We start from the raw sequence: 21,540 nt of genomic DNA, 5'->3' as shown, positions 1-21,540 counted from the left end.
CAGCCTGAGCGAACCGCAGGACAGAGGTAGAGAGGTGTTGAAGGAAGGCAGAGGATCTACATTTAAACATCCAGCGACAAGGAGAGGGGCGGTTTATGAGAACGGAACAAAGAGAGTGCAAAATGAGAAGAGCAAAGAAAGCAGCAGCTGAATGGTGAGAAACAATCGCTGGCATCGACAACTGGACAATCAACCTTCAGGCGAGGATGACAAAGCAAGTTGCTTCCACTAGTTAGTTAAACCTGGAACAAGATTCCATGGCCTGATTCCACATACATTCTTTCATTCTTTCACATTTATCATTCCATCTATCATCTATCATTTATCATTGTTTTATTATTTATATTATTTTATATCTATTTTTTTCATATCTAGTTTCGTACAAGCCATAAGCTTGGGGGAATGTATGTTCCCGGTTAAACGGAGAAGTATAAATAACCTCAATCTATCTAGGTTAAGGGCGATGCCACCCGAGAGATTATTTTCGGCCCATTATCAGCCCCGCTGGATGTTAGCTGATCCAGCCGTTCTGACAACATACGGTGCTTCTTCATAACTTCTTCCCATTCAGGAACGATCACATCCTCATCCTCTATATCACCTTCTTCATCCCCTTCGGTGAGGAATGACAGTATCATACTAAAATTCCCCCCCAACCGGCCCAAGCTGCCAGCACAATACAGCACTTGAGTAAGCAAGCTTTCTCGTGAGCTCTTGTCCTTGACATTTGGAAGGTACGCCTTCAACGTCTCTGTCAAGAGCTGTGCTAGATGCATCGGAAACGTCGCCAGTGCGGGAGGTAAACATGGTAAAAGGTCCGGGGTTTTCCGCAAATTTGTTCCTTGCTTAGTCTGGAGGCTCAGATCCCGCAGATCTAAAACGGGCACGCTTGCGGATACCAAGGTAGATTCCGACGGTGTAGGCGCGAATATGTTTTTGTACATGGAAACTATTGCAAAGCTTTGTTCTCGGTAGATTTCAATATATCTTTTCAAAAATCGTTCCGTTTGCTGACCCGCAGGCCAAGTATTGCTGTTAGTGGATGTGCTTATTTGTTTCCCATTGCCTTGTAGCCTTCTCTGTGTTTCTTGGTCTGCAAGTTCTCTCAGTGGATCAAGAGCTTCAAGCATTGATATTAAATTTGCCAGCCGACAAACTAAAAATAGTGCTCCAAATGCTCCCTCACTATTCATTGCAGGCGTTTCTCTATTACTAGTATCCTCTAGCTCCGGGGCGACACGCCTGAGCCAACCCACAGTTCGCATGGCTGCAGCAAGCCTTATATTTTGGACTCGAAGCCCGGCAATAAGATTGCTTGTCATATCCTTCATTACCTCTTCCGCTTGTCGAGTAATATCTTTAACCAGCGAAGAATCAGGGTAGAGAGTCTGTAATCGTTTTATGTGCGCAAACAGGTCCAAGGCAGAAGAATAATTCATGTTCGATGCTCCAGTAGTTCCAACATTAGCGGACGAGGAAGACACCGCTGTAGAAAGGAGGGTGGGCAGCTCTAATATATCGGACAGTCGGTCCACATTCCTCAGCAGCTGCATTGCCTTCTTCCTGCCATCTAACATCGGGTTTTCCACGCTTTTGTTGTAGATGGAGGAGAAATGCACAGCCTCTTCATCCAGTTTTGGAATCCCATGTTGAAGCCGCCGCGTCTCTGTAGCAATTTGTGGTATTGAAAAGCGGAGAGAGGAGAGGTGATCTGCCGATGTGACGAATGATTTATGAGACCGATTCGAGAGAGCCTGCAGCGAAACTAGGGCGGAGTGAGAGGATTGTGAAAGAGACCGGGGTTCTGTTGACGTCAGTGAGGATAGCGAAAGTGTCGATAGGTAGTTGAGGTACTTGGACGTGACCGAATCTGAAGTTGGAGGGGGTGGGCGCGAGCGAGCGTCGACGGAATCAAAGTAGGGCGCCAGGAGTTCGTATAACGGGTCAGCCATAACGGCAAGGTCCAGCTCAAAACCGGAGTCCTTACGATACGTGCAATGCGGGCGCCTAAAACAAATCTGGGATCCAATAGCGAAACGGATGTATGACAAGAAGAAGTGCTGCGTGGTCGAGGATGGATGAGGTTGGCGGACGAGGATTGACGATGCTAAGCAGGGCTTGGTTTCAATTAGCGCCCGTAACTTAGTTTCCATCTTTATGCAGAGCCAACATAGTCTTCATATATAACACAACAAATGTCCAACAGAAGAAGCATTTGAGAAATATTTCAAAAAAGGTTCCAAAGCTCATTCATTCTCTTTTCTGGCTAATATCGACTGCAGTGCTCCAAGAATGGGAAAACCTCGGGTGAGTTCAATAAGATATATTGGTGGCCTTTTCCTTTGCGATTGCGATTAGGCGAGCGATGGCATGCTAATTCATCTCTATCCAGTTGATAATTCTCATCCGTCACGCCCAGTCAGAGGGAAACAAAAACCGTGAAATCCACCAGTCGATTCCGGACCACCGTGTGAAACTTACGCAGGAGGGGCAAAAACAGGCACTTGAAGCGGGTCGTAGATTGCGAGCGCTCCTACGCCCAGAGGATACACTACATTTTTTTACATCCCCTTACTGCCGCACGCGCGAGACGACTGAGGGAATCCTTAAGTCTCTAACATCGGACGACCCTTCTCCGTCACCATTCCCAAGAAATACAATAAAGGTCTACGAGGAACCGCGCTTAAGAGAGCAAGACTTTGGCAACTTCCAGCCATGCTCAGCAGAAATGGAACGCATGTGGCAGGAGCGCGCTGATTACGGACATTTTTTCTATCGTATCCCAAATGGGGAGTCTGCGGCCGACGCCTACGACAGGATTAGCGGTTTTAATGAATCCCTATGGAGACTCTTTGGAGAAGAAAGCTTTGCCAGCGTGTGTGTTCTGGTGACACATGGTCTAATGACGCGGATATTTTTAATGAAGTGGTACCACTTCAGCGTTGAGTACTTTGAGGACCTCCGAAATGTCAATCACTGTGAGTTCGTAATTATGAAGAAGAACGACGACGATGGGAAGTATGTCCTTCAGAATAATTTGCGCACCTGGTCTGAGTTAAGGAGGGAGAGGGAGAGGGAGCGAGAGAGGGAGCGAGAACAGCTGTCAAAGGGCGATTCAGGTGCTGTAATCGGCTCTAGCCTCGAGATAGAGTCGCCTATTCCGATCAGAAGGAAATGGGGCGGCTGTCCTAACGGGTGCAATCATTCGTCAATGAAGTTTTGGAGAAGACGACCTCAGCGGCAACAAACAAAAGATATATTAGAGGGCAATGTATCAACCTATGGAGGCAGCAACGATATTCAATCTATTGCGGTACAGGATAAACCTGGATCTTACCTAGAAGTACCAGTCGATAAAGCTTCTACTACCCATCCTTACCCCGTCTCTCCTACTTCACATTCTTCATCACCAAATTCGACGCCATCACACATCTCTTTGAATTTACACCTGGACTCCAATTCCCAACTTGAGTCGTTATCAGAAGAATTGAATAGGGACCAAAGACAATCTTCCACATTCACTCAGGACAGAAGGCACTCCAATATCTGTCCCTCACATCACCTGGGCGGACGGGACGGCGGCGGCTCCGAAAGTGGCGTAACAAGCCGTGCAACATCAGAAAATGAGAACGATAACGTTGGAAATGACAATGAAGCCTATATGCGTATTGCTGCTAGCTTGAAAGGTAGTAGGCAAGGCCATGTGCAGCACCAATTGCACAACAATGACCGGAGGCAAGGACGTGGAATCGCGAACTCATTAGGCGATCGAGACGACGACGACGACGACGACGACAGCGCAGGCCATTCTGTGGGCAAACATGGCGTTTTAATTGATGGCGACAATGACGGGAACGATAATGACAACCACAAAAACTGCCTATGTGCTGGCGATGAGCTGGGAGAGGAAGGAGATGCCCTCTTTGAGAAGGCAATTCAGCATGATCGCAGTATCCAGGGGGCTGTTTATTAGTCCTGTTTTTTTTTTTTTTTTTCAAGAGGGACATTTATGTTTTGGCGTCCCCTTGCTAACTACATGCTCACCCTCTATTTTATTTCTCTCATTTATGCGCGAGGGGAAAGCAGTTTCGGGTGATAGCTTCTCAGCGGAAATATCTGACATCAGACATGATATCATACAACACACGTATCATGATGACCACTCTCCTCTAGGGAGTGGGTGGTGACAGATCACAACGATTGCTTACAATGGGAAATAAAATAAAATAAGAGGAAAATTCATCTTCAATTGGAATATATGATTGGAAGAACTGGTGCAGGATTCCACAAAGGGAGAGAGGGAGCAGAAACAGAATCCGCCTTTAAATTCAATAGCTACTACATACTGTCTATGAGCTTCTTTGAGCGTTAAACACATCACACTGTGAATCGTTGAGCCAGAGCCTGGCCATAAGTTAGGACGGTCAGTCGGTCACTTGTACTTAGGGGAGGGGAAACCCGCGTGGCAATGGTGATGTGAGACAGATAGCACACAATCTTCCTATGTTGAATGGTGGCTGGTTGAGAACTTGAGAAAGGAGTCATGTACGCACAATGGTCTGGTGAGGACTAACAATGCACAGTATGAACGCAAGGGGACAGAAAAGGAAAACAAAGAAAATTCCCAAGGAAGTGAGTGCATGTATCAGGAGCTATTATGTACATTTCATTTTTTTCTGTTCCCCTAGTTTATTATTCATTTTTTGGTTTTTTTGCTAGTTTTGTCCTCCTCAACCCTACATGCATATACTATCTAATACCTTCTCTGAACCTAACAAAAGCTTAGCCCAAGTTCAGGCCTTCGCCCCATTGAGAGTTAAAATCCATTGCAAGAAGTGTGCAAAGACAACAGGGATGTTATAAACTACTAGTTCCAAACCAGACCAAACAACCAGGTTTATTAAAAAAAAAAATCGAAAATCACAAACTGTTCAAGGAAAAATAGAAGTCACATGAGACAGGAAGGAAAGCTGCAGCAAAAAAATGAGATGGAGAAATGAGAAAATGAAATCACGAATAAAAGAGGGTATCTTTTCCTCCAAATCACACTCTTTTTTTGATAACAAAAATTTGACCCAAGGCAGGGCAAGAAAATATGTGCAATAAATGGTATGTAGAAACAAGGAACGAAAGGCAAGAAGTGCGGGGGAAAAATAAGAGTAGAAATGTAATAGAAAGGGAATTCAAAATGGGGAGACAGAGAAACACGCGGGAAGAATCATAGAATTGATTACAAGAAGTTCAAAGGCAAGTTTGATGTGAGAAAGAACAAAAAGACAAGGGAGGAAATTGTCAAGGAAATAAATAACAGACCGACCAACAAATGATGTAAGCGAAATAGCAAAAGTTACACGAAACCACAAACAAAGCCAGGGTTTAGACACAGAAGACTCGGCACAAACGCCAGCCAGCCGCACAAATTAAGAAATATTTTTCCAATTTTTGCACACGTTCCAGAATCTTAGACGACCACATATACTCACCAAACAGCAAAGCCCAAATATCAGATATGCATAATGTGAAATACTTGCCGTTGATCATCTGGGGAGAGAATTCCCTAGAAGCCATCCACAACAAAATAAACGATGAAAGGGAAAGAAACAAGACTGGATTTTGTGCGCATAAGGGGGGGAACAAGAAAGATACTCCACGCAGCCACAAAATGTCGACATAGGACGAACATCTGGGAGAAAATGAAATAAATGCTAGTTTGAACGTTGCGAAATCAATCAAGTGAAAAAGGGAAACGAAAAATCGTATCAATCTCAGTGAATCGTTTGAAAAAGAAGTAATAGAAACGGAGAGAAAACAACATGGAAATAGAAGAAGTCTATCGTGAAAAGAAATGAAAATAGACGAGGGAAAGGAGAGCGAGGTGGTGAAAAATAGCATGCAAACCACATTGATGTGCCCTTCAGTGGCTAATGGAACAAGTATTAAAGAGAAGAAACACCAGAGAAAAAGCGAAAACAACGAAAGCACGAAGGAGAATATGTTTGAAAAAGGGTGACAAATAAAATCGTAAATCATCCGCAAAGCGTAGGTAAGGAAGGTAGGCAAGACAAACAAGATGTTTTTGTGCTCAAAGTTGAGCTAGGAACGCGATTTTGGTAGTCTCGAATTGACTATCCATTTGCGTAGAAAAATTATTAAAATCGGAGACCGAAGGAACAGGAGATGGGTATAGATCGAAGAGATTTTCTAGATGCTCGCTCGCTTTTCACCGGGCTCCTGATATAATTTTAAAAAAAAGCAACTTTTTTCGGTTGGACTGCATAGAACGAAGATAATGTGATCCTTTTTTTTTGACAAGGCATAATATGGATGGTCTCGCTATATATTGGATCGTAAAACCGGATGTACCAAAATAACAGGTGTAAAAAAGTGGTCGAAAGGTAGTGACGAATAAAGAGCCGAAGAACTTTCACAACGAGGTGCATCCACTCCAAGAGTAGACGAGGGTTGATTTCCAATGGCATTCCACGATAAATTAGCAGGGTAGAATAAACCCCAGATCATCGACAGGTCACAAATTAACCGACGACAGGTTGAATGCCAAAAACTACCGTATGCAAGTAATGCTCTTGATGTTTCGCACAGTACAAGCACCCACAGGATGATCTATGACCGGTCCAAGCCACTGGCGAGAAGGCGTGGGTGTAGGAAGGGGTGTGGTGATAGGATGGCGGTTGAGATCGGGGAGCTGGAGGGATATATTTTTGAGGGACGACCCAGCCACGTGAATATGGTGGTGGTGGATTATTGTATGCCCACGGGGCAGGACAGAAATAATCAGGCGTGTTAGGGCCACTATGGGGCGCTGAAGAGGGAGAGTAATCCGACGTATTGGAGTTTAACCACGCACCCCTCTGATACTGGGGAGGGATTGGTCCGTCAGGGGACAGCAGCGTCTTCTGTTGAGATGCATGCTGTCTTTGGATATTTGTGTCAATCGGAGTGAGTTTACTCCGAGACTCGTTCGCCCTTGCATCAGCCTTCACACGCCAAGTGTCCCAATGTGCTTTCCACGACATGAACCCGTCTTCCTTGTTGTGGATGCGGTTATGGATATTCCAATCAAACCCGAAAAGCCACTCCAATTCCATCGCATTCAATTCCGCAACTGGAATATTGCTGACCTCAGCCCAGGAGCGATTTTGGAAGGTATTGTCATCGAGGAACTTGCTGCCAAGCAAAAGAGCAGTCGTAAGCATGCGGTAGACCTGAGAGCTTCCCGACTTGTATATATCGGCTGCTGAAAGCATCCGCATCCGACATGCCAAATAGTAAAGTCCTAGAAGAATGGTGGAACTAGGCAGGCGAGTTGAAGAAAGAATTTGCGAGACGTATTTTCGGAATTGGGGAGGGACTGTTGTTCCTGGATAAACACTTCGAGCGAAGTCAATATCTGCAAGTACAATCTTGGAGATATACAAAGCATACATTCCCTGGGCCATTTCCGCCACGAAATCCGACATTTGATCCATCTCGTAATCCAAGTGGGCCGCAACTCCTCCGGTCGGCTTATCCTCATTTGGTCGAGAGTCCTGGTGAATAAGGTTTTCTTGCCGACGATACTGGGGAGGAATCACATTTTCCATCGGAGGAAGCTTCGTGCTTGAACGAATGGGAGGCAGGATAGAAGGGTTCAAAGTACCATACATGGATTGCGGAAGAGCCTGGTGAGAAGCCATCGTTTGAGCAGAACCCAGGTCCCGACCTCCGTGTACGGAGTGTAACGGCTGCGAGTGCGTGGTCATAGGACCATGGCTTTGGTAGCTGGCGGTCTGCGAGTACTTTTCGATAAAATCATAGCCGTTTTGAGGATATCTCATGACTAGGGAGGAATTATTGGGCGGGTAGAAGAGCGTCTCTGATTCGTGACGGCTGCCAATAACATGAGGTGGAGTGGGAGGAAAGGTAGGAAAGGTAGAGGAGAAGAACGACGGCATGATGGAAAGGTAGGCCCGTACAGATCTGCGGCTTGGGGGAAGATTATTAGATTATTAGTCTCCCCCAAAAATTGATTCTTCAATTTCCAGAGGTGTTAAAAACCCAGCATGGACTAACCGGCTATACGACCACCAACGCACAAAGGGTCAAGGGTTTCGTCGACGAACGACGAGCCCTAGGCTCTTCAAACGTCTTCACAAGGTAGAGGGCCCTTTAAAATAGCCGCATTTGAGGCGAATGGATCCAATAACGTGAGTAAATGAAAGGGAGTGAAAACAGTAAGGCCGGCTGATGCTAGCGAGGAAAGTCCAGATAACAGCGTCAATACGAAAAAAGGGACGAGCCTTAATCGAATAGAATTGTTGTAGATTAAAATCTAAATATTTAGAGCCGGTTGGAAGGGAGGGCCATAGCACCAAACCTAAGTTCGGATCTCGGAGAGGAGGAAAATCGAGTGAGGGAGATCGGATGAAGGAGGAACAAAACTCAACGAGGCTTAGTGAAAAGCTCGCAAAAGTGAAGGGAGGTGTCGGAAGAAGGAAGTAGGTGGGTGAGGACGAGGATGAGGTTGACTTTGGATGAGAGATTGAAAGGAGGTCGTGGTGAGGGGGGAGAGGAGAGGATAAGAGATGCGAAGGGGGAGGAGAGATGCGAAGCGGATGAGGTTGGAAGAGATGAGTGAGGTTTGTGTAGTGAGGGCCAGAGGCAAAAGAAGTCCTAAAGGGGAGTCATGATTACCATGGTTACCAAAAAAACGCAATCTATACTGCGTATTACGGCTCCAAGGTATCCGTTTAAATATAGCCGTAATAAACGATTTCAGCGGCTTACAGCCGGAACCCCGTTATTGTCAAGAATAACATTACCACAATTTACCAGCCCGAGGCCAGAACGAGAGGCAGGAAGATGAGTATCAGAATGCCACCCTCTCCTTCGCTTGTTTGATCCCAAGGAAGGTTATTCTTAGACAACGAGAAGACTGCGCCACGAAGTTCCTCGAAACCACAGAACCCCCAAATGGAGACGGACATCGGTCTCGCTCATCCAGTGGGGAACCCTGAAGATGGATGGCCCTGGGTGACGGCGGTGAACCTCTCTTCCCTTTCGGAAGCCTTCACAATATGCGAACAAAATGATGATGGGAGAAATCGTACACAGCCTACGCAAAGGAATCTAGGTAGCCATTATTCAGGAACCGCGTGCCACTCACCCCCTTACGAGGCTTCTTTCGTTGCTGATAAGTTCCACACACCCGTGTGCAAGCAACCCCGAACCCTCTTTTTGTGCTTTAGGCTGGATGCTAAATTTACGACTACGATGATTCTGAACCCAATGAGAGACCCATGCAGTGTCCTGAGAACGAGCACCTGCACAGTCAGAAATTTCATGAGGAGTGATGACAATACTGATACATTACCAGTATGACACTTTGGCAATAGGGTAGGTATTTTTTGGGGGGCCAATTACCTCATAGGAGGTGAAACCAAGTTCAATACACATGTATTACCATTTTTCCACAGAACAACAAAGTTTTCAAGATCTTGGCCTGTTGCAACTTTCCGGTGAGCCTATGTTTTGATACAACTGTTTATGTTTGTTGTCAAGTTTTTGTTGATAACCATAACGGCCAGCGAAATACAACTGACATTGATATTCATTCAGCCAGAAAGTTGCGGTTGCGACGCAAAGGAGCTCTTGTTCTCCTGGAAGAATCGTGGAGGATGAAAGATTCTACGCAGCACCCTAGAACAGTATGAATAATGCCATCTGCCCGCCAGGACAAAAAGAAGAAAAGAAAGTAGGCTGTTTAAAAAAAAAAAAAGGGCCCACTTAAATCATCATCGATCACAAGCGTCGTCGAAAATTGACTAACCGCAGAACGAAAACTCAACACGAAAAATTCCCGCTTAGATGGGGCTTCAGCGAATCTATTGGGACTCAAGACAGGTTTGAACACAAAAAGAAAAGTGGAAATTTATTTTTCTTTGAAATTTCCAGAAATTCCACCAATGCCTCCACACGTAATACACAGCTGGTCTTCCTTGAGCTGCATTCCCCACCTGAGTAATTCCGAGGCGTAGCGGCAAGCACCTCTGTCGAAGAATTCTGCCGTCTCCTGGCCAAGCACGAAAGGAGACCTGGTTATTTCAAACCAGCCAACCAGGAGAATTTTGGGAGGATCCAACCGGTGTTCCCTTTTTTCCTTCTTGTTTGTTTTGTTTGTCTCTGCAGCCAGTCAGATCTTGCCATCAACGGGCGACCATAGAAAAATAAAAAAATGAAAATGAAAATAAATAAAAGAACATCCAAACGTCATCCGTCCATCATGTATTTTTACATCACCCTTTTGCTACGCAACCTGCAGCGCGTTGCGTCCTCAGAATACGTAGAAGGTGTGTCACCTCCAGGCTTCAGCTCTGCCCGCCGCCACCTGGCTCCAGCCTTCGCCCAGGCAGACGGAATCTAGGAATCAAACGGGGGTCCCTTGGTCAGCACAAACATCCATGTGTGCGACTTCGTCCAGGTTCCTCATGAAAGGCAGAGCAGGATCGAGCCCCATTTTCCCGGACGTTCCTTCGATGCTTCTTTTTTAAAAAAAAAAATTGCGTGGCAACTCATACCACCAGTACCCACCAGTATACAATATCGAAGACGGCGATTTATTCAAACATCCCTTCTATTCTTGATAGATCGTGGTCAATAGTTATCCACCCCACAGCATTATTAACTCAACTTCTGCGTGGCTATGATGCCCACTTTCAATGTCTGCCAGGGCACTCTTACAAGGGAGCCTATGAATCCTCTCTGGCTTTCCCCCCCAACCATGAACCCTTCTCTACAGTGTATAGGCTCTCTACAGTCTCAGTTAGAACTAGTGCTCTCTATATTTTAACATTTCTAATTTTAAAATTTAGAAGGGGTCTATTTTTGCATGGAGAGCTCTACGCTGCGTATAAAGAGCTTTGAAGGAGTGAAGAATCTGTTAGTTAAGCAAGTGTGGATATCATGCATGTATTATTTTTTATCAATCCTTAAGAAATCACTTCCCAAGCTATCCTTTAGATACACTTTTGATAATCAGTAGGGAGTGTCGGTATAAGATGGAATTGCCTACATGTGCTCAAACTTTTTCATAGCCTCTCTCTGCTTCTTTGGAACAACAAACGTTCGACAGGTAGTTAGTTGGTGGGGGTGGGGCAAAAACTGAACGGGTATGCATGGGAAAACCGAGTCAAACGTTGATGTGACGCTGAATGAACCATCACAGCCTCCCCCAGGCCTTGAAAAGGGACATGGGTTTCTACATATAGAAATACGTGTAACGACATGCAGCGAGTCATTTCAGTGGACGTCTGCAGCTGTGCATGTGACGATGATGATGATGAGCAATAATCATGATTTATCTTCCCGGGGGCTTTCTGGCAATCACCAGATCAATTCATCTATGAGAGAGTATCATTTATGATTCCTTTTGCCTGTTGCTGTCAGCCGCTGACCCGTCTCCGCTGACATTGGCCTTTTGTGGAGGATTACTCAGTCAAGTACGACTCTACTCAGAAGCCAATGCTAACTATAAATAATAATAATAAATAAAAGCTCAGCCTGAAATATCCATGTTGACGCCAGTCGTGGTAGGTTTGATAAGCACGAATTCAGCTCAAGATATATCTATATATATATATATGTTTTACATATATACCTTGTCTTTTCCTCTTTTGTTACTATATCCGCCGGTAGCGAGGAACTTGACTTCCCGGGAATGGAAATAAGTACATGTGGCCAAGCACTCTCCAGTTCAAGTAGATATGTCTTCCTACTGCATGAAAAATGGAAAAGGGCGAATGCGACTGAATGGTCTGAAAGGGCCCATATGACCGAAGGATGTTTCGTTTGTGGGTGAGTGGCCCGAGCCACTAACTATATATATATATATTAGGTTGCATAATGAGGAGAATCCATATGATAAGTGCGTCAGAAGCAGTTCTTGTCCGTACGTAGCCTTGGATGGAGGGGAAACCCGCTACTTAGAAATTTCCGGTGGGCAAGTATGCAACGATTAAAAAATTCGCCCATTGATCCTCAGAAATATCTCGAGCTCGCTCTGGAAAATTTTTGCTTGATGCTGAAGGACCTTATTATTGGTAAATCATATTGGATATATCAAGCTGGTGGAGAGAATGACTAGGGGACCTGTTCACGTTGGGGTGAGGAGGTGAGGAGAGTGGGGTTGGAGCATCAATGATATATGTAAGTTGTACCAGGGAAGGGAGTGTTGAGACAGGGACTTGCTCATGAGCAACGTTATATCTAGGCCTAGTATGGAGTGTCACATATGATAAAATATTACTTCATCCCCAAAGGCCATACCAATCAACTCGCAATCCCGCAAAGACGCCTTTTTGATACAAGCTTTTTGGCCAGTCCAAAGAGGAAAGTTTCACCACCTTCTTCGAATGAGCGGCTCCAACACCCTAGTTTCTTTTAAGTCAAAATAAAGGCTCCTCCTGGAGCTAAGTCTAATTCCTTTGACTCCATTCCACATTTCATCAGTGGGTGTGATGGCGTTTGATTTTTGTTGAGTTTCTGATCTCAGTAGTGTTTTCCCTCTCATCGCCATCGACAAGGCGGTCGCCAGGAAGCATGACGGCGCGATCGAGTTGGGATGGTAAACCGCGATGGCGGCCGCGTAACATCATGGCGCACATGATCAATTTGCTAAAGACGCTGAATTTTCCGGATAGAGAGGTGTTGATGCCGGGATAACCTAGACTGAGGCCGACGTTTCCACTTGGGTAATTTAGTAAGGAAAGGAGAAATGTTTTTACGAGAAGGGAACAATGAAGGGAAGAAGAACCCGCTGTACTTACTAGCCAGATGTCACTTCGAACAACATCGCGAAAACAGAAAATGCCTGTTATCCATTAGCCCGGAGAACTCTCAATTGAAAGCGAAATTGAAGGAAGGTTAAGGAGAATTTTTCAAGCCGGAAAGAGGCAGAAAAAAGGGGGGAAAATTATACAACTCTCACCGGTTCATTAGGATCCATGATCTTTTTCGACTCGGAAGCGCAGATGCAAAAGAAACCAAGGAAAATATACCATAGATCGAACGTCAGTTGGTTCTTGATATGGGCCAAGATGTAAGTTTTGCCGTTATATTCATCCAACTCACGATCATGTGGGTATATCCCCAACGCCCGTTGTTCATATGTGTTGGACGCGCGCGTTGAGAGTGCGATGGGAAAGATACCGATGTACATCATGACCAATATGCTGACTTGGACAGCGGGATTTACATTTGCCAGGTTGAATGACGCCGTTCCTGTGTGTCGTGTGGACGCTGCTTGGAATAACGAAGCCAGAATTCGCTTTCCCCAGGGTAAATCGTTAACAGCTGGATTGTGGAGGTCCAAAGTTATCATCAGAATTATGTCCACGAAGTTCAGGATAAAAAGGACCGCAAAGAGAGCCCAAGTTGTTCCGCTTGGGAAAAGGTGCGTGTAACATCGACGCGGATGCTTCAGAAGGAAATTGAGCTGCTCCTTCAGCGGTGATGTTTTCGGGACTATTAGGGACATCGTCCAAATTATAAAGCGGAGGAAACAGGGGTAAAATGTGTTTCCGACATAGGCAAGGAAGCTCATGAGGATCATCGGCCATTCCGCATCCCGGAAGGAGATCATCGAGTCGGGAGTAAGTGTGAATCCAAGATTACTTATCATCGTCTGCGATGAATAAAATGCCCTGGAATTGCGTTAAGGGATCTGTTGAAATTTCCACACCTTTTAGTTGAGGAAGCGTACTCACCACCACACAGGGGACTGAGCACACTCTTTTAGATACTTCCGATATTTCGGATCCGAATGTAGGATCCAACCAAGCAAACATACCGCGCCAAAGAGGTGAAGGCCGAAAAAGTATGCTTTATCCGTCAGTTCATTCGTTACACCAACGCAAATAGTAATAGATGTAAATCACCAGTGACGATTTTGAGCAACAATTTCAGACTACGATACTCGATCCCGCCCAACGTTTCTCGATCCTCGGCCGTTAAATTGCGAAACTGAGAATTGGGCCCTAAAGCTGCGTGAGAGGACAACGGTAGATGCAAATGCTCTGAAAGAGAATGTTGAAGCGGCGGTTGTTTTTGCCTCGTACTAGGCCTCCCCTCAAGCACGAAGATAGATGAAGCGACTCTCTCAAGCGTGGTAGTACTAGTAATGCGAGAGCTACCCATTATCTTTCGACGTGCGGGGAGCGATCCTCTAACATTGGAATCGTTTGTCTTCGTGATTTCATCGTCGTCACTAAATATTTCGTCAATTTCTACCATTGGTCTCCCTATTTCTCGCAAATCAGTACTACATATTGTATTTTCATGACATTTTCTGGAAAACGATCTTACCCCTGTCACGCTCCTGCGGAGGCGGCACATATAAGGCTTTTGATTTATCGTAGCCTCTCACATCAGCTGCGAATGATATGCTTCTACCGGTTGGTTCGGCAGTTTGAGCCTGGGGCTTATCTGTTTCGTTCGTATGTTCACCAGTCGATATCCTGAATGGACAGGTTAGCATGGAGCTTGGCAACTGTAGATGCGATCACAGGGCAATCAACTTACACATTTAGGGCAGTAGCATCAGTTATATGCTGATCGTTGCTAGTATATTTCTTCCCATTTTCAAGGGGTTTGTAGGCCTTGGCTTCTACATCGTGACGATGTCGAACCTGAGTGGGAGCTATTCCTAGTTCAGTGCCTGTAGAATACCTTTACTCGGAGAAATCCCAAAGTACGATAATGGGCCATATTACCGATCTCATCGAGTCGTTTTCTGAACCAATGTAAACGCACAAGGACTACTGCAATGTTTATGAATGCATGGTGGGAGATAATGGGAATGACATAAATGAACAGTTGCTGATAGGTTTTCAGATCCTTGACGTCGTAGCTAGATATAAACGTTCATCCTTAGTAAGTCAATTAAATCATGCAACTACATCCATCAAACTAACAAATCGGAGGCAGCGTTGGCTCACGTATTAAGACCAGATTCTGTACAGGACGAGGCGCCGAAGAAATATGCGTCGATTGCTTTCAGATTCCCATAAGGATATAGAACGACCAATGAAGAAATGCTCAGTGTGACAATATAAGCATCTAGTGACAGGTTGACAGAAAGTTAGTCCAAATATCAATGCCATTTCCGGGTCCAGGAATGAGAGCCAGCGACGAACAATGTATGGTGATGAAATTTAGCGGCGGTTTCCACATGGTGGCTATGAAAGGTGTTGTTGGGCCTCCTATTGTTTGACTCGAGAAATTCGAATAGAGGAACGGCTCAGACAACACGGCGCAGACACAGACACAGACACAGACAACGAACGAAAGAGGGAGCGGACAGACCCCCGTAATGAGTGATTTATGTCCGCCATACTGGCTTCCTTTCCCCTCGAGATAGTGCTCTCCTAACTATGAGGGATTTTTGGACGAATCGAAGAAAGGGCTAAAAGTGTTTGGAGCTTCTCAAGTTGTCTCAAACAACAGGAAAGGGGAGTCGAGACTGGGCCGTATTATGTATATCCTTCCATAGCCATCACAGAGTGGACATACCATTTCCAGGCATTGTTGAAGTTGATGATGACTGAGGGGTGTTGCACTGACTTTCTCACGAAGCTTGCTTCTTTAGCTCAGGAGATACTAGCAATTACTAGAAGCGAAGGAAAAATCCGTGGCTATTTTCTCGATTCTGTTAGTGGTCCCTGATAAGCCTAGATTTGAGAAGCATGTCGACACCAATTACGCAATGACTCTTCTCACACGCGTCGACGGGAGGACCCGTGAAAGAAGGGCACGGCATAAGATATCCCAGCCTGTGATGAATGTGCGCAGCTCAGGGAATCAAATGCGACAGCTCCAGCTCTACCCCCTTGTTACAAGGGTGAAGTTCGTTAGCAGCGTTCAGCTGCAAGGGTTCGAGTAGCTGACTGGAGGGAGTTGGGGCACGGCTCACCATGTGGTAGCTAGCTAGCTACATAGCGGCTCAGTCGTTGCGTGTCCAAGCTGTAGAACAACTTCCCAAGCGTGATGCAAAGTGGAAACCCCGCCGAGAGTTCTCATTTCATTTCACCAGAGAGCATAGAGCGCTGGATAGGAGATCCGCCCCCTTATGGTGTATGGGTTGGGAACATGAGCTTAACAGATACAAAAGGGTGAAAATTCACTCACCCAAATGCCGAAATCAGGGGATAGCGAAGGGATTTTATAAATAAATGTATATAATAGTTAGCACAGAGTACGAGCATAAGCATACAAGAAAAAAGTGATTAGCGCGCCTGCTCCACCGAAAAAAAGGCCTTCTTAAGACGCCATCCATCGCAAGAGAAAGTAACAAACTAAAGTCATCCACCCAGCCAGCCAGACTCCATATGTGAAGAAAAGAAAGAGAATCTCTGTTTGAGCGATCCAGACGGACAGAGAAGAAAAAGAAGAAGAAATAGAAAGAAAAAAATCCCCGCAAGTCTCTCATTCTGATTTGATTCCCTTTTCCTCTCTTGGAACATCCGACTTATCATCCGAACCAACTTTATTATCCCAAGCCGAAAAAGCCCAGTGATGATAGTCATTACTATACGAAAACGCCATATTCATTTTCACCGGCCATTTATTTTTCTTTTTCGTCATGGATTCCACGAATAATTTAATTTCAACGGTGCTCTTAGCCCATCCTCCCTTTCGCTTCTCCACCGACTCTTCCACTCCCACTCCCGGACGGCTGCTTCGCGGTAGGCAATCTGGCATTCACGTGGCAGCTCTGCAAGCACCTCGGGACTGGTGTGGAAGAGAGGAGTGTTCCTGCCAAGCGATATACTAATTAACCCATTCGAACCTATATCTCGTACATCCCCATCTGGGCCGGGAAGACCCAACGAGGACTCTGGTGGCGTTTCATAGTATATGTCTTGGATTTCAAAGTTGCGGCTGAAGATAGCAGGTACGGAAGGGAATATTGTGGATGAGGTTTTGGTGGATTTGTCCGTTTCAACTTGGCTGGGAAGGTCATTGGACGTTCGCTCCTTCACATCATCAACTGAGCTTGCTGGTGTCCCATCCGTGACGCCAAGGGCAGCTGTTGAAGCGCTGCTGATGAGCTGTGATCTATCTGCCCGTGTTGATTCTGGCGGTGGGATAATTTCCCATCGAACGTGGGTGGATTGCATGATCCTAGGATATTGCATGATGTTTGTGTGGATGTCGTAGTGGCCATCAAGATTTTCGCGGCGAGCTGCGAGGAGTGTAGAATTGAACCGACTGTAGATTATTGATTAGAATTCGATATTGATAAAAAAATATATGTAAAACGAAGCGGACGAAGGCCGAGCCATGGCAATTTACCTTGCTTCCCTGGCATGCTCAATCATCCAGTTATCCCCCGTTACAATCACCTTCCGTTTCTTGGGATCTACAGTTTTTCCCATTGGCATGGGTACTGAAGGAGCCCCGGAATGATAAACGCTACTTGCACCATGCCAGGCAACATAGCGATTCTTGTCATATGTTTCTCCAGGGCCTGGCAGCTTGTCCTCCGGCACAGCCAATTCACCCTCCACGTCCCCTCGTTCCCTGGCGGCTTGCGCCGAATAGTCATCGATGACCTTGCGTCCCCCAATAATTATCTTGGCTCCAAACTCGCGAAATACTGATCGTGCCGTTACCACACCGATAGCGCGCCCCTTGTATGAATGCGGTATAAGGTCTCTCTCTATCAAATCACGCTTCGCATCGTCGTCAATGATGATCTTAAAAAGCAGCCGGTGCTTCTGAAAAAAAAGATAAGAGTCCCGAAATCCAATACAACGCGCCGGCTCCGTTGACAGCATGTAGAGTCTCTCCCCTTTATTAAGAATCGTAAACGTCCGCACGCGATATTCGCGCCCGCCCAGGAGATTGCCCAGTTTATCGACCTTCGTCTCCCCCTCAGGATCTTCTGGGAGGTCAACCTCATCGTTGATAACATCCATCATATTTCCTTCTTTATCGATCGGGACCTGGGTGACGTGGGAGGGGCCCCCCTTGGCCCGTCCCCATCGTCCACCCGCCGATGGGCGGCCTCGTCCCCTTCGTCGGACGGGAGTACTAACTTCTGACCGTGCTTCGCCAGCTCCATCATCCACCACTGGGGCTCTAATTTTGGGCGGGCGGCCGACCCGGCCACCGCGCTTTCTGGGGATAGCAGACACTCTGCCTGTGCGCATAGGTGTATTTGGCGTGGCTGGCGATGGACCGTCCGATTCTTCCGCTTGTCGTTCCGACTGGGATTCCGCCTCCTGTTCTTCTGTGACGGGAGTTTCATCTTTCTCCTTTGGGGTATCATCATCGGCATCACGAGGAGTGGGTGAGTTTGACGGGGCGGCATCCGGCATTTCTTCGTCGACCTGTTGCGGCGCGGCTCCTGTGAAACAAATATTGCAGGGTGAGAATGATATTCTTATTTTTTCTGTCACGATCGTTTTTTTCTGCAAATTTTTGGGGAAGGGGATACTGACGCAGCGATTGCGCAGCTGCTTGAGCTGCTGCTCTCTGTTTTCGCGCCATAGTGTTGTTGAGCGCAAGGAGATATGCTCAACTATTCAGCACGGGAATAGATAGCTCATCTTTTTGCGCGACTGGACCTCTTAAGTTACAAGTTCTCTCAAAGTTGGTTTTCGGAGCTCTGGTTTCGCCGACATTATGATCACGTGATATACATCGAAATTGTTCATTGTGTGATCACTAGCTAACTACTATGTATATACACTCACGAACATAGGGGTGCATTTGAATTTTCCACTTTTTCAACTGTTTTTCACATAATTTTAACCCTTTAATCTATTCAAAATCATCAAACACTCTCTACAGTCTTCTCATACATGTATTTTGCACAAATTGAGTGATTATAAAACTCTCAATATTCTTCTATCTACTCAAGATTTAAAAAGATTTATCAAGTTCTAGCTTTATCTTGATGATATTAATGTAGAAACAATTCATATATACAGCATAATAGCATGCATGATACAGGACCGGAAACCGTCCATATTAGATACATTATCTCAAATAAAAGGTTATTGCAGCAGAGATGATTTTTCCATATTAGATATTGGTGCTTTGGAGTATCTATTCTTAGATTCTCACGTCTGTGTGTTGGTATCTTAGCTGCGGCCTCTGTCACTTCAAAGTCCTCAAAAGATGAATGCCAATCAATTGTGAGATTAGCTGCTTGGTCTCAAGAGGGCCTAGTCAAATGCAGATAGGCTAATTCCAGACATTGTTGAGTTCAGATATGAGAATGATGCATGAAATGCTCAGTACAGAACATGCTGATTCTTTGATAGCTTAATAGACTCACTCATGCACCCCTCTAAGCATCCCACATCCATAAAATGAGAGGCGCAGCCAAAACATAGACCTTTAACTCAGTAGGATGTTCCAAAGTTGATGTCATAGTAGATTGAGACATATGTCAATTCATCATTGACCGCAAAAGATTGAGCTTTCTCTTGTGCTTCTCCTAATATATCTGGGCTACTATCTCTATGGAAAAATTTGATCCCACAGAGATAGCCATTCCTAGATAAACATTCTGTATAAATGGTAATCCTTGACACTGCTGTGAAGTCTGCCATAGAAAGAAAAGCAACAGTCAGCTCACAAGATCCAGTGAACTTGATGTTAACTGTTTCATACCACATTGCTGGCTGCAAAGTATTGACATCTACATGCTGTTGGAGAGGCCCACTCTGCAGAACACCAAGAACTGATATACAGTTCATCTCTATACTCTGTCCTCATTGTTTCAGTAAAATAGATTGCAAGGAAGAGAAATAAACACTCACTCTAGAAACAGAGGGGCTAATTCTAGATGTACAGAACACCCCCTTTGGAAACACAGCAACACACCAATTTTCCACTGTTGAATCTCTGAAAATAATGCTCCTGCCAAAATTGGTGAAGAACTAAAAATATAAGTAGGAATTGCTAAACAATTGAAGAAAATGAAAATCTCATCTTCATTGCTACACCAGAGTTTACATTTGCCTCTGCACAGGCAAGCACTGTGAAAACCTCTCCTACTTGGAAGTCAACATGAAAAGAGATCTTGGTTGCCAACAGATGTGGGTGGCTGATATTGACCAGACTACTTCCAAATGTAAACTTGAATCCCATAATAGATTGAGTCCACACATCTATGAACACACTTATAGCTTTTGCATCTCCAAAATGCTTATCAACAAAGCTGAAGGATAATACACCATCAAGTGGGTGTCAATTGACTAGAACAGTTGATGTCACACTCTCAGATGGCAATTTGGAGTCCCAGGCAACTGATTGACTTTGAAGTGAATCTGATGTATAAGCAATCGCGTGTACTTTAAAGGCCTAACAATCAATGATTTAGTGATGGAACCAAGAATGATAATAGAAAGGGAATGTACATCAACAGAGATGGCAAGTTCGACAGAATGGCTACTAGACCACTCCATCTGAGCAAACATAAGATGGCCTGAGTCAGGAGCAGAGCCATACCAATTCTGTTCCCAAGCTGATATATTCTTTATCTGCAAGGCTGTAAAGCCTTCACCATCTGATACTAGTCGCAGGCCACTGAACCCTTTCAGAGGGATTGTAATTGACAAATCACCCTCATAGCCTGAGATATTATCATCAAACTGGAAGCCACACATGTAACGTCGGTTGAGAATATCACTGAAATTAACTGATATCCTTGATACAGCATTGAAACAGATGGCCTTCTTCCTTAACTGGCCTGATCTTAGTGTGGAATGGATGACATGGCACTCAGCAAGGTTTATTTCAGTATCTAGCCCAAATAATTGCTGTTCCATCTTTGAAAATATCATCTCAACATTTTCCCACACTGTGCTGTAGTTAACAACATTAGGGAAACAGCTTGGGTGATTATGAAGATTCCAAAGGATTCCCTTTATTTTACTCAAGACCTCTTCATTTGAACCTGTAAGGAATGGCGACCCATAAGCTAGATATTTCCGCCTGAGTATGAACCACTTTCTGGCACCTGGTCCAATCTGTGCCACTTTTTTCAGGTTATTGTGGCGGATGTAAAGCTTGCAAAAACAGAATTTTCTGCCACCCCCTGAAAAGTAGTAGCAAAACACCACAAAAATAATCAAAATATCCATGTATCTCTAGAATCATTCAAATATCATTCAATTCATTCAAATACACATCTTTATCATCAAATACACACCTTTATCATCAAATCTGTCAATATACCCCCTCAGCTCAGCAAATTTACCATCAATGAGATTATACATCTTCTAAATAATGATTATATATCTGCTCAGATTGTACAGATCATTGAGTATCATCTGATCACTGTATATCAAATTCAACAAAATATTCACTGCTTTGAAACTGCTAGAAGTTCTTATTTAATATGAGATGTAAAGTCAAAGATCACATCAGATATCTTATCAGATTTGAAGGATTTTTTTGAGATATATTCAACTACATATTGTGATGAGGCTATCTGCTTTGTGAAGAATGAATTTGATGTTGATATTCACT

The 21,540-nt window shown here is 44.9% G+C and overlaps 8 protein-coding genes across 8 annotated transcripts; 2 read left to right on the top strand and 6 right to left on the bottom strand.

The window, feature by feature from the left end:
* Window positions 1–317: 317 nt before the first annotated feature.
* On the bottom strand, window positions 318–1,952 carry HCBG_06820 (uncharacterized protein; the record flags this gene model as incomplete). The annotated part of the gene is made up of 1 exon (XM_045433869.1): window positions 318–1,952. The coding sequence occupies one exon, from the start codon at window positions 1,950–1,952 to the stop codon at window positions 450–452; it is 1,503 nt and encodes a 500-aa protein (XP_045285350.1).
* Window positions 1,953–2,292: 340 nt separating this feature from the next.
* Window positions 2,293–3,973, top strand: HCBG_06819 (phosphoglycerate mutase; the record flags this gene model as incomplete). The annotated part of the gene is made up of 2 exons (XM_045433868.1): window positions 2,293–2,307; window positions 2,393–3,973. The coding sequence occupies 2 exons, from the start codon at window positions 2,293–2,295 to the stop codon at window positions 3,971–3,973; spliced, it is 1,596 nt and encodes a 531-aa protein (XP_045285349.1).
* A 2,334-nt stretch (window positions 3,974–6,307) lies between these two features.
* Window positions 6,308–7,952, bottom strand: HCBG_06818 (meiotically up-regulated gene 80 protein; the record flags this gene model as incomplete). The annotated part of the gene is made up of 1 exon (XM_045433867.1): window positions 6,308–7,952. One exon carries the CDS (start codon window positions 7,950–7,952, stop codon window positions 6,534–6,536), a length of 1,419 nt encoding a protein of 472 aa, XP_045285348.1.
* Window positions 7,953–8,515: 563 nt separating this feature from the next.
* Window positions 8,516–9,678, top strand: HCBG_06817 (uncharacterized protein; the record flags this gene model as incomplete). The annotated part of the gene is made up of 3 exons (XM_045433866.1): window positions 8,516–8,631; window positions 8,910–9,372; window positions 9,616–9,678. 3 exons carry the CDS (start codon window positions 8,516–8,518, stop codon window positions 9,676–9,678), a joined length of 642 nt encoding a protein of 213 aa, XP_045285347.1.
* A 250-nt stretch (window positions 9,679–9,928) lies between these two features.
* Window positions 9,929–10,513, bottom strand: HCBG_06816 (uncharacterized protein; the record flags this gene model as incomplete). The annotated part of the gene is made up of 3 exons (XM_045433865.1): window positions 9,929–10,179; window positions 10,356–10,416; window positions 10,454–10,513. 3 exons carry the CDS (start codon window positions 10,511–10,513, stop codon window positions 9,929–9,931), a joined length of 372 nt encoding a protein of 123 aa, XP_045285346.1.
* A 1,987-nt stretch (window positions 10,514–12,500) lies between these two features.
* HCBG_06815 (potassium transporter) lies at window positions 12,501–15,225 on the bottom strand (the record flags this gene model as incomplete). Its single annotated transcript, XM_045433864.1, has 10 exons — window positions 12,501–12,741; window positions 12,822–12,865; window positions 12,983–13,697; window positions 13,761–13,875; window positions 13,932–14,294; window positions 14,359–14,510; window positions 14,575–14,692; window positions 14,766–14,902; window positions 14,991–15,111; window positions 15,189–15,225. 10 exons carry the CDS (start codon window positions 15,223–15,225, stop codon window positions 12,501–12,503), a joined length of 2,043 nt encoding a protein of 680 aa, XP_045285345.1.
* Window positions 15,226–16,221: 996 nt separating this feature from the next.
* HCBG_06814 (nuclear localization protein) lies at window positions 16,222–18,564 on the bottom strand (the record flags this gene model as incomplete). The annotated part of the gene is made up of 3 exons (XM_045433863.1): window positions 16,222–17,262; window positions 17,347–18,403; window positions 18,498–18,564. The coding sequence occupies 3 exons, from the start codon at window positions 18,544–18,546 to the stop codon at window positions 16,632–16,634; spliced, it is 1,737 nt and encodes a 578-aa protein (XP_045285344.1).
* Window positions 18,565–20,256: 1,692 nt separating this feature from the next.
* Window positions 20,257–21,287, bottom strand: HCBG_06813 (uncharacterized protein; the record flags this gene model as incomplete). The annotated part of the gene is made up of 3 exons (XM_045433862.1): window positions 20,257–20,370; window positions 20,427–20,869; window positions 21,221–21,287. 3 exons carry the CDS (start codon window positions 21,285–21,287, stop codon window positions 20,257–20,259), a joined length of 624 nt encoding a protein of 207 aa, XP_045285343.1.
* Window positions 21,288–21,540: the final 253 nt, after the last annotated feature.

The sequence above is a fragment of the Histoplasma capsulatum genome (genome assembly GCF_000150115.1).
Source record: "Histoplasma capsulatum G186AR genomic scaffold supercont2.10, whole genome shotgun sequence".
In the NCBI taxonomy this organism is placed as follows: domain Eukaryota; kingdom Fungi; phylum Ascomycota; class Eurotiomycetes; order Onygenales; family Ajellomycetaceae; genus Histoplasma; species Histoplasma capsulatum.
This window is presented reverse-complemented; position numbering and strand designations above follow the sequence as displayed.